Below are 16827 nucleotides of genomic sequence, written 5' to 3'. Positions count from 1 at the left end.
CATGCCAATGTACCTAAGAGCATCTCCAACGGCGTGCCTCAAAAAGCCTGCAAACATCCGGACCGACGCGTCTAGACCATTTTTGCCATCCAATTCGGTGCCGCATACCTTCACAGACGCGTCCGCATGTCTGAATTCCCGCAAACCAGCACCAAACCCGGGGGAGGTTTGCGGGCATCCGGACTCGTGCCATGTATGCGTCTGACAACGCGGTCCCACCCAAAATCCTCCCGCGCGTCCTCTCCAATAGTGCTTCCATGCTGGGCGCTGCATTCATGCGGGTCCAAAGAGGATGCGGTCGGTCTGCAACATGTAGTCCAGAAGGCACGACGACATTGAAGCGGCGTGGCGGCTGACGACGGGCAGATGTTGGACATCATCCACGACGAATGCGGCTTCAAGGACGGACACGTGGATGACTCCCAGCTAGAGACAGGCACGGGCACATACCGCGAGCAGTCCGACAAGTACACCTAGCTAGCAGCTGGACCCGTACATCGAGCAGCCAGACCTTGAGCATGACGATTCGATGCGAGTGCCGACCCAACAAAGAAGAAGAGTGGGGGAGAAAGTTTCAATTTGAGGGAGGACAAATTGTTGTGTGATGCTTGGTTCAACATTAGCATTGATTTGTTTCATGACATGGACCAAAAGGGCTCAACCTTTTGGTTGGATGTTCATACTTGGTTACATGAGCACAAACACTTTGATCCGTATCGCACGGATGTGATCCGGAATCGTGGTCCGAAGTCGCTGACCCATCGATGGTACACCATTCAAGAGGCCGTCAATAAGTATTTTGCAGCCATTTGAAACAACTTCAAGGCCGATGGCCAAGTGGTGCATAAATCACTGAGCATGTAAATTATTGTATGTGTTGGTTATTTGGCCGGAGATGCTCTACGTGTTGGTCATTTGACCGGATATGCAACTAGTTGAACATGCCTTTTTTTGCTAGTCATACCGTGCGTGCACATTGTTCTTGGAGGTGGAGAAGAAGCACTTCATCTTTATGCATTGTTGGTCGAAGTTGAATCACACCACAATGTCTTCTATCCATTGCCAATCCCGTCACGACTACCAACATGGCCAATGAAAATGAAGATGGTGATCCAACCGACCCAACAAAAGAAGGGCTTGATCCAGCCAAAAAGATCAAGAGGGGGTTTCGTGGTGGTGGTGGGGGGGGGGGGGGGGGGGTGGGAGGAGAAGGAGAAGTGAGAAGGGACATTGACCAAGATGATAGATGATAGAGAAGTTCAAGGACATCATGGCGAAGAAGGAGGACGCATGTGTCAAGCGCAGTGGCATGAATGAGGAAAAGAAGGTCGAGAGATTTGAGAAGTTCATGGCGGAGACAAAGAAGAAGATCACACTCGAAGAGAAGAGGATTTAGCTTGCGGCCAACTCGGACGATGCTAAGATGTTGACCGTGAAGATAGATGATTTAGATCCCGATGCGGCAAAGATCGTGTAAGCCTAGTAGCCTTCCATGCAAGGATGTTGAAGCACGTGGCGGCCGAGTTGGAGGAGCCCACCGATGAAGAGTAGCCGGCTGCAGTGAAGAATTTGCCACGCATAGCCGGCTGCTGACACAAAAATCGACTTTTTTGCACGAACAACTGGACTGACAACTTTTGGGATCGGTTGGATGTAAAAATTTGTTGAACATTCAATGCTTTTTGGTTCTGATGCACATATTTGCAAATATTTTATGTATGCAGAACATGCTATTGATTCAACATTGGTAAACGAAATTAGCAAGGAGCTAAACAGAGAAAGCAAAAAAGAACAAAGAGGACTATACAAAGCAAGTGTACAAGACTTATCGTTATACGAAAGGAGTTAATTCCATTCATCAAGACTCTGATTCTTTGTTCGCTGTGCTCTGTACTTCATCCACTGAAGCTCCTCTTTAAATCTTCTTCTGCATGAATATAAACTTGGTTGGTGGCCTTTGAAAATGAAATCATTTCTCGTATTCTAAACCACCCAATAGATAAGGGTGATTATATCCAGAAAGAAAGGAACACTTGAGTGAGCCTTAAGCTGACTGATCTGCCCCTGAATGTCATCATGCATTGGTGTCCATTATCTGTTATCTGTTAAAATACTAAGCACACTTGAATCGGAGCCTCCTGTTGCATTCGGGTTGTAGGGTCGCTAAGGTTCCGTCTGTAAGTGTGTTGTTGGTTAGTTGTTTTGTGTTTCACTTTTTTCCTCCTATTTTTTCTACAAATTTAGAATCATGAACATTTACTAAAATTCATGAACATTTAAATACTGTAAACAGTATTAAAATCCATGTACATTTTTTTCAAACTCATGAACATTTATCTGCGGATATCCCAAAAGTTCCCAATAAAATTAAAGTTAGTGAAGATTTTTCAGTTTAGGAACCTCCTTTAAATTTTCACAAATATTTTTTGAAATCCATGAACATATTTTTAAGTCACGAAGATTTTTTAAAAATCCATTGTTTTTTTTGCGGGACCATTGTTTTTAATTCAGAACAATTTTTAAGATCCATTTTTTAATCCGTGAGCATATTTGATTTAATGATTTTTTCAAATAAAAATATATTAGCTGGTTTTTTTCCGAGCTAGCAACGGAGCGAGCGAAAAAAGCTAAATAAGCCAGTGGAAAAGGGAGCCAAGTTGAGCGAGCCAGAGCTTCACCGAACGGCCTATGTGAGCGGTATAGCAGCAATTCCACGGTTTGAACGTGGAATAGGAGCTCCCAATGCACACATAGCTACCACCGCCTCCTCCAAAAACGCTAGGGTTCGTCGGTCTTCCGCAAGCGCCGCCACTAGTCTGCCTCGTCTTTGGTGGCTCTAGAGCCATGGAGACGTGGTGGATCCTGTGCCTTGCTGAGAAAGACGAGACAGAGGCGGCTCCCTGAAGATGGAATAGGATTCTCCCCGCCTAGCCCCCGTTTTGGTGGTGTGTCTAGCATCATTGGAGGGCGTATGGAGGCGTGTGTCTAGCTGGTCTTGCAGAATTCGGTCGGTGGTTGTCTTTGATGGATCTGGTCTTTGTTCGTCTACGTTTGTGTTTCTTCAGGTTAGATTCTTACGATCTACGCGTCTTTTCATCAGTGGCAGTTGTTGTTTTGGTGCGCTGGTCTCATGGGGCCTTAGTACGATGACTTCCCGACTATGTACTACAACAAGTTTTGCCTAGCTCCGGCGAGGGAAGGGTGATGACGACGGCGCACCTTCGCTTCGCTTCAGTGCTTGTAATCGTCTCTAGGTGTTCTAAGGATCTGGATATAACTTTTTATTATTTCTGGTGTTCGCTGTACTATCATGATTGAAGATGAATAGATTGAAAGTTTTCCTGCAAAAGAAAAGAATAGGAGCTCCCAAGGGGCTCAGACAACCACCAACAACTGACACCGAGGCCGAAACGTGTAAAGACACCACAGCCATGCATCGAACACTCCACTCATCTCTTAGAACAAATATTGTCTCCAACCACAACCTAGCACGCTATATGCACAGAAAAACACCGTTATAACATAATTAGAATCTAACACAACACAGGTAAAATCAAAACAAAAAAACCATTCGAAATAATCTACTAGATAAAGAAGAGTTAACCCCACAGGTGAAGAACAGTGTTGCGAAGCATGTGTTAACCTCTAGTAGTATTGATAGATTCTGGTGTTTGTGCTAGGCTTATCGTTCGCGCCCTGCTGCCCTCTGTGGCTCTATTTATTTCACGTGGCTGCAAGTGCACGCTAGGGTAGGCCTACGTTCTCCAAGCTGCTGCCATCTCTACCCTCTGCTATGATCTCCCTTTTAAGCGACCCGCGTCAATGGTGCATGTTATCTCTTTTTCTTTGCGAATACACAAATATTGCATATCTTTCCATTGATAGAAGAAGAGTGACAACAATACGTTACGACCGCCTACTATCCCATGTACACAAAAGGCATGGAAGCGAGCAGAGGAGCATACATAGAGGGGGTTGTTCAGCCCCTAAAACAAGACTAAGTCTCAGGGATGATATTCGCTAGCCCTGCGGCGCCAGCCCTGGCCCAAAGCCGCAACTCATCTTAGATGGTCTTGGAGACAAGAGAGATAGAGGGCCGATCGCCATCAAAGACGCAACCATTCTGGTGTTTCCAGAGCCACCAAGCAGATAGGATAATGAGTGATGATATGCCCTCGCGAAGCTGAGGAGGGGCTTGATCACATGTAGCAGCCCACCAAGAATGAAAGGGAGTATCAACATTCCGGTGTTTTGCATGAATGTCGTTTAATTCCTGTTCTGGCAAATAACGGGCACTCGATATGTCCTACTTTCTAGCACAAGTGAAAGTGCAATCATGCCCTTAATCATATTTTGATATTGTTGACAACATACATATAGGGAATTAATCATTTCTGTCAAGTGCATGTCAGGTTTAGTTCCCAAAAGGTTATAGTGTGGATCATAACTCACATATTCAAGATACTCAAAGGAAGGAGAAACAAGACACAAAGCTATAGATCTTTCTCAGTTTTCCCTTTTATTTGAGTATAGGGATCTCACACTATTAAGAGGGGATCACTGGTTCTCGCAAAAGACTTCCTCAAACTCTAGGATAATCTCCAGGAGGAGTTCTTATCTTAGCTATGTTATTTGGCCTCTGCTGTGTCCGGACGACCGGTGCTTCCCAGTTCTCCTGCTGTCCGGTGTTCTCCGGATGACCGGTGGCACGCCACAGAATAGAAAATCTCGGATTTCTGGTCCTTCCAGACGACCGGCTTCCGGACGTCCGTGGGTGACCGGTCATCCGGTGTCACTTCACAGAGCCAAAATTAACGAAAGTCCATCCTCTCCAGACGACCGTGCACCAGACGACCGACGCTCTCGGACGTCTGCTCCCTGTGCTTTTATCCTCTCTAATACTGCGCTGGACCACTCCATTCTCTGATGGCCGGATGACCGACGCTTGTCGGACGCCCGGTCCGTCTTTTCTGACCAGATGTCCGGTACCAGCTGTCGGACGTCTGACGTCTGCGCAGCTTAAGTGGCCTCCAACGGCCACTTTTACACTATGACTATAAATATCCTTCTTCCACCTCGTGTGAGGTTTGTCCAACACAGTGCAAAGATTCCAAGAACACCTTTCCCTCTCACTCTCTCTTGCATTCACCAAATCCTAGATCCCAAGAGCATTTGTGAGGATTCTTGAGTGTCGTCCCTCTCTCCTCCTTTCAACCAAAGGAATTCGTGATTTGAGCAAGTCTTGAGCAGTTCCCTTAATCTTGGTACTCTTGAAGGTTGGAGACTCCTAGGCGGTAGGAGTCTTTCGGTGAGGAATCAAACCATTGTGATTACCCCCGGAAAGTTTGTGAGGGTTTGGAGACCACCCCAAGGTCTACCACTAGTGGTTGAGAATCGCCTTCGTGGTGATATCTCAAAGAGAGAATAAGGTGAGCCTTCGTGGCGTTGGTGTGCCTTCGTGGTAACATCCACCTCTCTAAACGGTGACGTAGCTTCCCTCCAAGGAAGTTAACATCGGCATACATCCTTGTCTCTCGAAGTTGCGGTTATTCCTAACCCTAGCTCCCTACTTGTGGTTACTTGTCTCTTTATCTTTACTTGTTCCATATTGTGCTTGCCTAGTCATATTCTTGTATTACTTAGTCACCTTGCTTAGCTCATTGTATAATCTTTGCAATTGTTAGGCTTACCTTCATATTCCGCATTATTGCCTAAAATTGCTAAGTGACAGTTAAAATTTGTAATTGTACCTATTGACCCCCCCTCTAGGGGTCCATCTCGATCCTTTCAACAAGTCATGCCAAAATTCAAGGAAAATTTCGCATGACCTTTGCTAAGAACAGGACAAATCCAGTGCCTGAAATTTGCGGGAATGGAAATGAATCAACATTCCGATAAAACATAGGCACTCGGGTTTGTTCCCTACAAAATGCATCCATGCATCAATCCATCTAATGAACATACATCCATTTTCATATATATTATAAAAAAACTAAACCTAAAACTAAATAGAGAGGAGAGGAGGTGCTCATGGTGGACGGGGCGGGACCGAATGGGAAAGGGGGACGCGACACGAGAAAGCCTGCGTATTCCATCGAGTGAAAAATTTACATAATCAAATCTCATATAACATTCTTTGATGAAGAAGTGATAACGACATAAAAATAATTCACAATATAAGTGGCAACAACATTTTTATATTTTATTCGACACCTAAAAATTTCTACATTCAAAAAACCTATTCGATACCTAAAATTTTCTATTCTATTACTAATTTTTTTACTGAAAATTTTCTATTATATTACTAGTTTTTATATTCTACCCCATTACTAGTTTTTATATTTTATTGTTTCTTTACCTAAAACATTTCTATATTAAAAAACTATTTGATACCTATAATTTTCTATTATATTACTAAAATTTATATATTTTACTATTTTTTTACTGAAAACATAGAGGAGAGAGGAGGAGGGAGGAGGGAGGAGAGAGAGGAGGAGGATGGCAGCCGAAGGAGGGGGAGGATGGAGGATGGAGGAGGGAGGTGGGATGAAGGAGGAGGAAGGAGGGAGGAGGGAGGGGATAGAGGAGGAGGAGGGAGGATGGCGGCCGGAGGAGGGAGGAGAGCAGCTTTAAGGAGGAGGGACGAGGGCGATAGGTGGAGGAGGGAGGCTGCTTACCGAGGAAGGAGAAGGGCGGCGACGGCAATGGGAGGAGAAAGAAGCATGAGTGAGTGAGAGGGTCGTCGTTGGAGGAGGGATAAGGTTGCCACAACAGTATCTTGGGGAAGAAGACCCCCGCTATTGCTATGCCCATTACGTGTAGCGCTCTATCATGCACCAGCGCTGCTGCTAAATGGGGCCCACCAGCTAGCCCTGTGTACTAGTAGTGGCAGCGCTTGGTATAAGCCCCGCGCTATAGCTACCATGTTAGTGGTAGCGCGGGTCTTATACCCAGCACTGCCACTATGGCTCGACCCGGGGGTACCGTGGGGCTCACTTGGCAGCAGTGTTGGGTGTATACACCCGCGCTACTACTAGACCTGTAGCGTGGTGTTTTGACCCGCACTACTGCTACTTAACAACAGCGTGGGTCACTTACCCAGCGCTACTGCTAAGTATCTACCTGTAAGGTATTTCCTAGTAGTGGTATATTGGCCAACATTCAAAATTTGGAACTATAACTCATACAACTTCTAATAACTAGAGGAGATATAGTTTAATACATGACCTTAGATATGAAGCATTAAGTTGCATATAAACATCAGTCGAGAATATTTATGTGGGGATATGACTCACTAATAACCAAATATTCGCAACTAATATTGATTTCCCCATTTATACTTGGGCGAAGATCGGCGCAGATTTTCTGCATGCGTGAAGGCGGTGGAGATAGGTTGCCCATTGTCCACACTTACCTTTTCCCAGCTATAAATACCTCGTCATACCAGGCATACCAGCACCCAACCACCAGACTATCTAGTGGGAAGAGCAGGAAGATCCCCAATCTCCTCCAGCACCATCTGGCTCTAACCTTCAGGTACATGTTCCATTATTTGTTTTCCTGCCTTGTCTTATCATCAGGCTTTTGCTGCTTTTAGTGTCCACGCTTTACATACCGGAGAATGTTAGAGGTGGATCTATACCAGTATAGGGTGGAAGTATGCATTTTAGTTTGATCTGTTAATCAATACCTTTGTTGTGGTTGTTGTTGCTACCACCCATCTATATGCATTTATGTATAATTGTTGGCATGTTCATTGTTTATTTTCCACGTTGATGTTATCTAGGCGCATTGATTCTTTCAGTCCTACATATCGTATAAAAAGGAATGATCATGGGAAACTTTACATGCATAGCACAATTGATCGTTCTCTATCATTGTTTTCATTTGAAATACACAATTTTGTTTCATTGTGTTATGTGATGTCCTTGATTAGTTAAACTATTAGTTTAGTAATATATTAAGATTTTGTTAGTTGATTCTTGTCACGAAAAACAATATGCTTGAAGTACTAATTTGGCATGCATGGATCAAGAATAAAATATATTCATGTGTTTGTAATTTGTTTAGGTGATCATGGAGCTCAAGGCCAAAGGATCCACCTCTATCAAGGCACTACTTGTAGAGGACATTGGAGTTTGTAGGTTGGTCCTCTCAACGTTTCTGCTCAGACTTCACTGTGAGGTTACTCTAGCCATGAATGGGAAGGAAGCTGTTGATTTGTTCCTTGAGGGGAAAAAGTTTGACATTGTTTTGTTCGATAAGGATATGCCCGTCATGACTGGTCCAGAGGTAATTAATTCTATATCATCAAGTATTTGGCATGTACTTATATAAATATAATCCATTTATTTACAAAAAATCAATATAATTTTTATATTGCTCGACAGGCAATTGTGAAGATCCGTGCTATGGGGGAAACTGATGTGAAGATTGTTGGGGTTTCTGCCGATAATCATGCCATGGAGGCGTTCATCAGTGCTGGTGCTGATTTATTTGTGCCCAAACCAATAAGGATGGAGGCCCTCGGTCCTATCATTCAGGATGTCATCAACAAGAAGACGAATGACATGGTCTAGCAAAATTCATCTTGCTTAAGTGATGGAGGAAATAATAATGTATAACTTTTGATCTATGTTTGCTTCAATCTACATTATTGTGTTGCTTGTTCAATTGTATCATTTGATTTGAGAAGTTCATGTTAATGGAAAGACATCATTGTCCCTAATAATAAGGTACTTATGATATATTGGATCAATATTATCTACAAGTCTTTCTGTTTTTGGCCAAGGCTTCTCACTAACTCAAGATTCATGTTGTGAGTCGTGTACCCTTTTGAGAGGAAAATTATCGGCTATCAATATTTTGTAACTGTTATATGGTATGGATTACTAGTTAATGGCCAGTGTGGTGTATCCAATTAATGTCCACTATTATTAATCCATCACTGATCCTTTATATAAAACTATTGGTATACAACCCCATAACTCTGCCATGTCCATGTAAGTTAAATTAACTTTCCATGCACCCATCCATCTGCTTGAGAAAGGTTTCACTACTAGTGCAGCTATGGATTGCAGCAAGGTTCGAAGACCCCTTACTCGAAATCTTAGCATTTATGGCATTAACACATTTATTTCCCGACCTTTCTCCTCTTGTAACATCAACAAGCACAAACGTTGGCATTTGGCTCTAGCCCCGCCATTCAGCCTCCCTGGTATCGATGAGTTATACACCTCAAATCTTACAATCTACTATGAGGTTTTTTAAGGAAGTATAGAGGAGCGTTGTATCCTACTTCCAGTGATTGGCATCGACACACCATACATCCAATCGGGTCCACGCAGAAGAAAGAGGGCACGGGCGAGCTGCATAAACGAATTGATCAGAATGGGAGCGAAGCTTGCTTCGGAAATGGAGAACTAAATTTAGTTTAAGGATCTATTATCTTGTTGAGGAGCTCCTTCTTGAACAAGGGAGGAGCTCCAAGAGCGAGATAGGGCTTGGGGCTGCCTCAAATAGCCTTTGACCATCTATGTCACTGCATCTGGCCTCTACTTGAACTATTACTACGGGAAAGAAAAATACACTACATATGTACAAAGAATAGTAATCCTTGATTTTCCTGTGCATATATAGCATAATCAGATATTACAAAGGAGAACACAAAGCTTGTATAGACATGATAACCAACGGAAGTACGTGCATAAATCGGTAAATATGGATTACAGATTTACCATCAAGTAGTGGGTCACTGGATGAAGAGTTCCGATTATTCACAGACAGTACTTATGCAAAATTTTGTTCCTTGTTTATGCTTCCCATTCATCCCCGAATAGTTGTGATGGGGATTGCAATATTGTATTTCAGTGCATCACAAGGGCTGTATGACAACTTGATTATGTATTGGTCATCTTGAATTTTGACAAGCATATAAGATATGTGTAGTAATTTGTGCATGAATTACAACTTGGACTGGTAGCATGGATTGGAAAACCGTCCCTACCATTTTGGCCAGACCACATGCAGGTGCTGCGAGGTGCGAAGGCCGAGGCACCCGCCGAGAAAACGGGGTTTTACGTGGTGATCAAGTACGCGCATGGTATGCTCTTCTAATTTAGTACAATGATTTCCACATGTTATGCCCTTCTTATATGCCGGTGAGTGTTGCGGTTGACGGCAAAATGCCACGTCGTTGCACTTCCGTCTAGTTACACTCTTTGCCGTTAGTGCGCCCGAAGATGAGGACAAAGGACATGCCTTTGCCGTCAGTGTCCCGTTGCTGTCAGCCTTTGTACCTGTTTGCCCATAGTGTTTCTTTGTCATCAAGTTTTCCTCTATTTTTCTGTCAGCTGTTATTTGCCGTCAGTGACTGACGGCAAATTTCCTGTTTCCTATAGTCAGTCATGCCCATACATGTCTTGTTAGTGGCTGATCCCCCTGCAGAAATATTGGAATGGAGAAACTATTTGTAATATCAATTTGAACCTTCTATATGTTCATGTTCAGCTAATCAGCATGGGTGTCTATAGCTGTATGACAAAGGTTCTGCAGAAGCTGGATTTCATTTGCAATATCAGTTTGAACTTTAGCCTTGTAATACTGGAAACTGAACCTTGTAATGTTTTTGTCATTTGTGATATAATCATTGAAATGGCATTGTGTTCTTTTTTCTTTGAACTGTCATTCTGCAATTTATATATGTGGAGTACTGTCCGACTAGGGATGTAAGCGGCCGGCGTCCGCATGACATGGGATTGAAAAAATCCAAAAGGAAAGTTGTTCATTTCTATGAGAAGAACAATTTTCTTGTTAAACATTTTTCGATTTGAAGCCATCTTAGTCTAACTCCTACATAAGAGCGAGGTAGTCAGTTCAAATCTCGCAGACACAATTTTTTCTTTCTATTTATACTCCATTCACTAACCCATCCATGATTTTCAATGACAGTAAAAACTATCCCAGAAAATGGACATGCATGCTGAAGCCCAAAATTGTTACCTAAAATCAAACCAAACCTTCACCAAGGACGCCTAGGGCGCCGCCCCGAGGAGCATATGTAGGAGTATTCCAAAAGTTCATAATAAAATTAAAGTTGGTGAAAAATTTTCAGTTTAGGAACCTCCTTTAAATTTTCACAAATATTTTTTGAAATCCATGGACATATTTTTAAGGCACTAAGATTTTTAAAAAACATCCAGTGTTTTTAATTCAGAACAATTTTTAAAATCCATCTTTTAATCCATGAGCATATTTGATTTATTGGTTGTTTTCAAATAAAAATATATTAGCTGGTAATTTCTGGGCTAGCACCGGAGCGAGCGAAAAAAACTAAATAAGCAAGTGGAAAAGGGAGCCAAGTTGATCGAGCCAGAGCTTCAGCGAACGGCCTATGTGAGCGGTATAGCAGCAATTCCACAGTTTGAACGTGTGATAGGAGCTCCCAATGCACACATAGCTACCGCCGCCTCCTCCAAAAATGCTTGGGTTCCTCTGTGTCCCGCAAGCGCCGCCGCTAGTCTGCCTCGTCTCTGGTGGCCCTAGGGCCATGGAGACGCGGTGGATCATGGGCCTTGCCGGCGGGAGGGATTCCTTTTTAGATGTTTCTATTGGTTTGGTTAGTGTTTGTGTCCTGCTGAGAAAGACGAGACAGAGGCGGCTCCCCGAAGATGGAATAGGATTCTCACCGCCTAGAACCCGTTCTGGTGGTGTGTCTAGCATCATTGGAGGGCGTGTGGAGGCGTGTCTCTAGCTGGTCTTGTAGAATTCGGTCGGTGGTTGTCTTTGATGGATCTAATCGGATCCGGTCTTCGTTCGTGTGACTTCAGGTTAGATTCTTACGATCTACGCATCTTTTCATCGGTGGCAGTTGTTGTTCTAGTGCGCTGGTCTCATGGGGCCTTAGTACGATGACTCCCCTACTGTGTACTACAAAAAGTTTTGCCTAGCTCTGGCAAGGGAGCGGTGATGAAGGTGGCGCACCTTCGGCTCACTTCAGTGCTTGTAATCGTCGCTAGGTGGTCTAAGGATCTAGATATAACTTTTTATTATTTCTGGTGTTTGTTGTACTACCATGATTGAAGATAAATAGACTGAAAGTTTTCATGCAGAAAAAAGAATAGGAGCTCCGAAGGGGCTCACACAACCACCACCAACTGACACCGAGGCCGAAACGTGTAAAGACACCATAGCATGCATTGAACACTCCACTCATCTATTAGAACAAATATTGTCTCCAACCACACCCTAGCACGCTATATGCACAAAAAACACCGTTATAACATAATTAGAATCTAGCACAACACAGATAAAATCAAAACAAAACAACCATCCAAAATAATCTACTAGATAAAGAAGAGTTAATCCCACAGGTGAAGAACGGTGTTGCGAAGCATGTGTTAACCTCTAATAGTATTGATAGCTTATTGTGTTTATGCTAGGCTTATCATTCGCGCCCCGCTGCCCTCCGTGGTTCTGTTTATTTCACGTGGCTGCAAGTGCACGCTAGGGTAGGCCTACGTTCTCCAAGCTGCTACCATCTCTACCCTCTACTATGATCTCCCTTTTAAGTGACCCGCATCAATGGTGCATGTTATCTCTTTTTCTTTGCGAATACACAAATATTGCATATCTTTCCATTGATAGAAGAAGAGTGACAACAATACGTTATGACCACCTACTATCCCATGTACACAAAAGGCCTGGAAGCGAGCAGAGGAACATACATAGAGGGGGTTGTTCAGCCCCCAAAACAAGACTAAGTCTCAGGGATGATATTCGCTAGCCCTGCGGTGCCAGCCCTAGCCCAAAGCCACGCCTCATCTTGGATGGTCTTGGAGACAAGAGAGATAGAGGGCCGATCACCATCAAAGATGCAACCATTCTGATGTTTCCAGAGCCACCAAGCAAATAGGATAATGAGTGATGATATGCCCTCGTGAAGCTGAGGAGGGGCTGGATCACAGGTAGTAGCCCACCAAGAATGGATGGGAGTATCGACATTTTGGGGTTTTGCATAAATGTCATTTAATTCCTGTTCTGGCAAATAATGAGCACACGATATGTCCTACTTTCTAGCACAAGTCATTCTGAAATTCAAGGAAAATTTCGCATGACCTTTGCTAAGAACAGGACATATCGAGTGCCTAAAATTTGTAGGAATGGAAATGAATCAACATTCCGGTAAAACATAGGCACTCAGATTTGTTCCCTACAAAGTGCATCCATCCATCTAAAGAACATACATCCATTTACATATATATATATTAAAAAAGAACTAAACCTAAAACTGAACATAGAGGAGAGGAGGTGCTCATGGTGGACGGGGCGGGAGCGAACGGGAGAGGGGGACGCGACACAAGAAAGCCTGCGTATTCCACCGAGTGAAAATTTACATCATCATATCTCATATAAGATTCTTTGATTCAAAAGTGATAATAACATAAAAATAATTCACAATATAATTTTCAACAACATTTTTATATTTTTATATTTTATTCGACACCTAAAAAATTTCTACATTAAAAAAACCTATTCGATACCTTAAATTTTCTATTCTATTACTAATTTTTTACTGAAAATTACCTATTATATTACTAGTCTTTATATTGTATTCCATTACTATTTTTTATATTTTACTGTTTCTTTACCTAAAACATTTCTATATTCAAAAAACCTATTTGATACCTAAAATTTTCTATTATATTACTAAAATTTCTATATTTTACTATTTTTTTTACATAAAACATAGAGGAGAGAGGAGGAGGGAGGAGGGAGGAGGGAGGAGAGAGGAGGAGGATGGCAGCCGAAGGAGGGGGGAGGATGGAGGAGGGAGGTGGTATGAAGGAGGAGGATGGAGGGAGGAGGGAGGGCATAGAGGAGGAGGAGGGAGGATGGCGGCCGGAGGAGGGAGGAGAGAGGAGGAGGAGGGAGGAGAACAACTTTAAGGAGGAGGGACGAGGGCGACAGGTGGAGGAGGGAGGCTGCTTACGGAGGAAGGAGAAGGGCGGCGACGACAACGGGAGGAGAAAGAAGCATGAGTGAGTGAGAGGGTCGTCGTTGGAGGAGGGATAAGGTTGCCACAACAGTAGCTTGGGGAAGAAGACCCGCGGTATTGCTATGCCCATTACGTGTAGAGCTCTATCATGCACCAGCCCTGCTGCTAAATGGGGCCCACCAGCTAGCCCTGTGTACTAGTAGTGGCAGCGCTTGGTATAAGCCCTGCGCTATAGCTACCATGTTAGTTGTAACGCGGGTCTTATACCCAGCGCTGCCACTATGGCTCGACCCGGGGGTTCTGTGGGGCCCACTTAGCAGCAGCGTTGGGTGTATACACCCGCTCTACTACTAGACCTGTAGCGTGGTGTTTTGACCCGCGCTACTACTACTTAACAATAGCGCGGGTCACTTACCCAGCTCTACTGCTAATTATCTACTCCCTCCGTTCCTAAATATAAGTCTTTGTAGAGATTTCACTATAGACCACATACGGATGTATATAGATGCATTTTAGAGTGTACATTCACTCGTTTTGCTTTGTATGTGGCCCATAGTGAAATCTCTCCAAAGACTTATATTTAGGAACGGAGGGAGTACCTGTAAGGTATTTCCTGGTAGTGGTATATTGGCCAACATTCAAAATTTGGAACTATAACTCATACAACTTCTAATAACTAGAGGAGATATAGTTTAATACGTGACCTAATATGAAGCATTAACTTGCATATAAACATCAGTCGAGAATATTATGTGGGGATATGACTCACTAATAACCAAATATTCGCGACTAATATTGATTTCCCCTTTATACTTGGGCGAAGATCGGCGCAGATTTTCTGCGTGTGTGAAGGCGGTGGAGATAGGTTGTCCATTGTCCACACTTACCTTTTCCCAGCTATAAATACCTCATCATACCAGGCATAGCAGCACCCAACTACCAGACTATCTAGCGGGAAGAGCAGGAAGATCCCCAATCTCCTCCAGTACCATCTGGCTCTAACCTTTAGGTACATGTTCCATTATTTGTTTTCCTGCCTTGTCTTATCATCAGGCTTCTGGTGCTTTTAGTGTCCACGCTTTACATACTGGAGAATGTTAGAGGTGGATCTATACCAGTATAGGGTGGAAGTATGCATTTTAGTTTGATCTGTTAATCAATATCTTCGTTGTTGTTGTTACCACCCATCTATATGCATTTATGTATAATTGTTGGCATGTTCATTGTTTATTTTCCACGTTGATGTTATCTAGGCGGATTGATTCTTTCAGTCCTACATATCGTATAAAAAGGAATGATGATGGGAAACTTTACATGCATAGCACAATCGATCGTTCTCTATCATTGTTTTCATTTGAAATACACAATTTTGTTTCATTGTGTTATGCGATGTCCTCGATTAGTTAAACTATGAGTTGAGTAATATATTAAGATTTTGTTAGTTGATTATTTTGAAGAAAAACAATATGCTTGAAGTACTAATTTGGCATGCGTGGATCAAGAATAAAATATATTCATGTGTTTGCAATTTGTTTAGGTGATCATGGAGCTCAAGGCCAAAGGATTCACCTCTATCAAGGCACTACTTGTAGAGGACATTGAAGTTTGTAGGTTGGTCCTCTCAACGTTTCTGCTCAGACTTCACTGTGAGGTTACTCTAGCCATGAATGGGAAGGAAGCTGTTGATTTGTTCCTTGAGGGGAAAAAGTTTGACATTGTTTTGTTCGATAAGGATATGCCCGTCATGACTGGTCCAGAGGTAATTAATTCTGTATCGTCAAGTATTTGGCATGTATTTATATAAATATAATCCATTTATTTACAAAAAAGACAATATAATTTTTATATTGCTCGACAGGCAATTGTGAAGATCCGTGCTATGGGGGAAACTGATGTGAAGATTGTTGGGGTTTCTGCCGATAATCATGCCATGGAGGCGTTCATGAGTGCTGGTGCTGATTTATTTGTGCCCAAACCAATAAGGTCCTATCATTCAAGATGTCATCAACAAGAAGACGAATGACATGGTCTAGCACAATTCATCTTGCTTAAGTGATGGAGGAAATAATAATGTATAACTTTTTGATCTATGTTTGCTTCAATCTCCATTATTGTGTTGCTTGTTCAATTGTATCATTTGATTTGAGAAGTTCATGTTAATGGAAAGACATCATTGTCCATAATAATAAGGTACTTATGATATATTGGATCGATATAATCTACAAGTCTTTCTGTTTTTGGCCAAGGCTTCTCACTAACTCAAGATTCATGTTGTGATTTGTGTACCCTTTTGAAAGGAAAGTTATTCAGCTATCAATATTTTGTAACTGTTATATGGTCCGGATTAGCAGTTAATGGCCAGTGTGGTGTATCCAATTAATGTCCACTATTATGAATCCATCACTGATCCTTTATATAAAACTATTGGTATACTCCCCCATAACTCTGCCATGTCCATGTAAGTTAAATTAACTTTCCATGCACCCATCCATCTGCTTGAGAAAGGTTTGACTACTAGTGCATCTATGGATTGCAGCAAGGTTCAAAGACCACTTATTCGAAATATTAGCATTTATGGCATTAGCACATTTATTTCTCGACCTTTCTCCTCTTGTAACATCAACAAGCACAAACGTTAGCATTTGGCTCTAGCCCCGCCATTCAGCCTCCCTATTGTCGATGAGTTATACACCTCAAATCTTACAATCTACTATGAGGTTTTTAAGGAAGTATAGAGGAGCGTTGTGTCATATCCTACTTCCAGTGATTGGCATCAACACACCATACATCCAATCGGGTCCACACCGAAGAAAGAGGGCACGGGCGAGCTG

At 42.7% G+C, this 16827-nt stretch overlaps 1 protein-coding gene and 1 pseudogene across 1 annotated transcript; both read left to right on the top strand.

The window, feature by feature from the left end:
* The first annotated feature begins 7462 nt into the window (after window positions 1–7462).
* Window positions 7463–8711, top strand: LOC109743772 (two-component response regulator ORR42-like). The gene is made up of 3 exons (XM_020302864.3): window positions 7463–7536; window positions 8071–8292; window positions 8391–8711. Exons 2-3 carry the CDS (start codon window positions 8077–8079, stop codon window positions 8577–8579), a joined length of 405 nt encoding a protein of 134 aa, XP_020158453.1. The 5' UTR covers window positions 7463–7536; window positions 8071–8076; the 3' UTR covers window positions 8580–8711.
* Window positions 8712–14938: 6227 nt separating this feature from the next.
* LOC109743761 (two-component response regulator ORR42-like) lies at window positions 14939–16214 on the top strand (annotated as a pseudogene).
* The last annotated feature ends 613 nt before the right edge of the window (window positions 16215–16827 follow it).

Source organism: Aegilops tauschii, chromosome 2 (assembly GCF_002575655.3).
Source record: "Aegilops tauschii subsp. strangulata cultivar AL8/78 chromosome 2, Aet v6.0, whole genome shotgun sequence".
Lineage (NCBI taxonomy): Eukaryota > Viridiplantae > Streptophyta > Magnoliopsida > Poales > Poaceae > Aegilops > Aegilops tauschii.
Note: the sequence above shows the minus strand (reverse complement) of the source record. Positions and strands in the feature narration are given on the sequence as shown.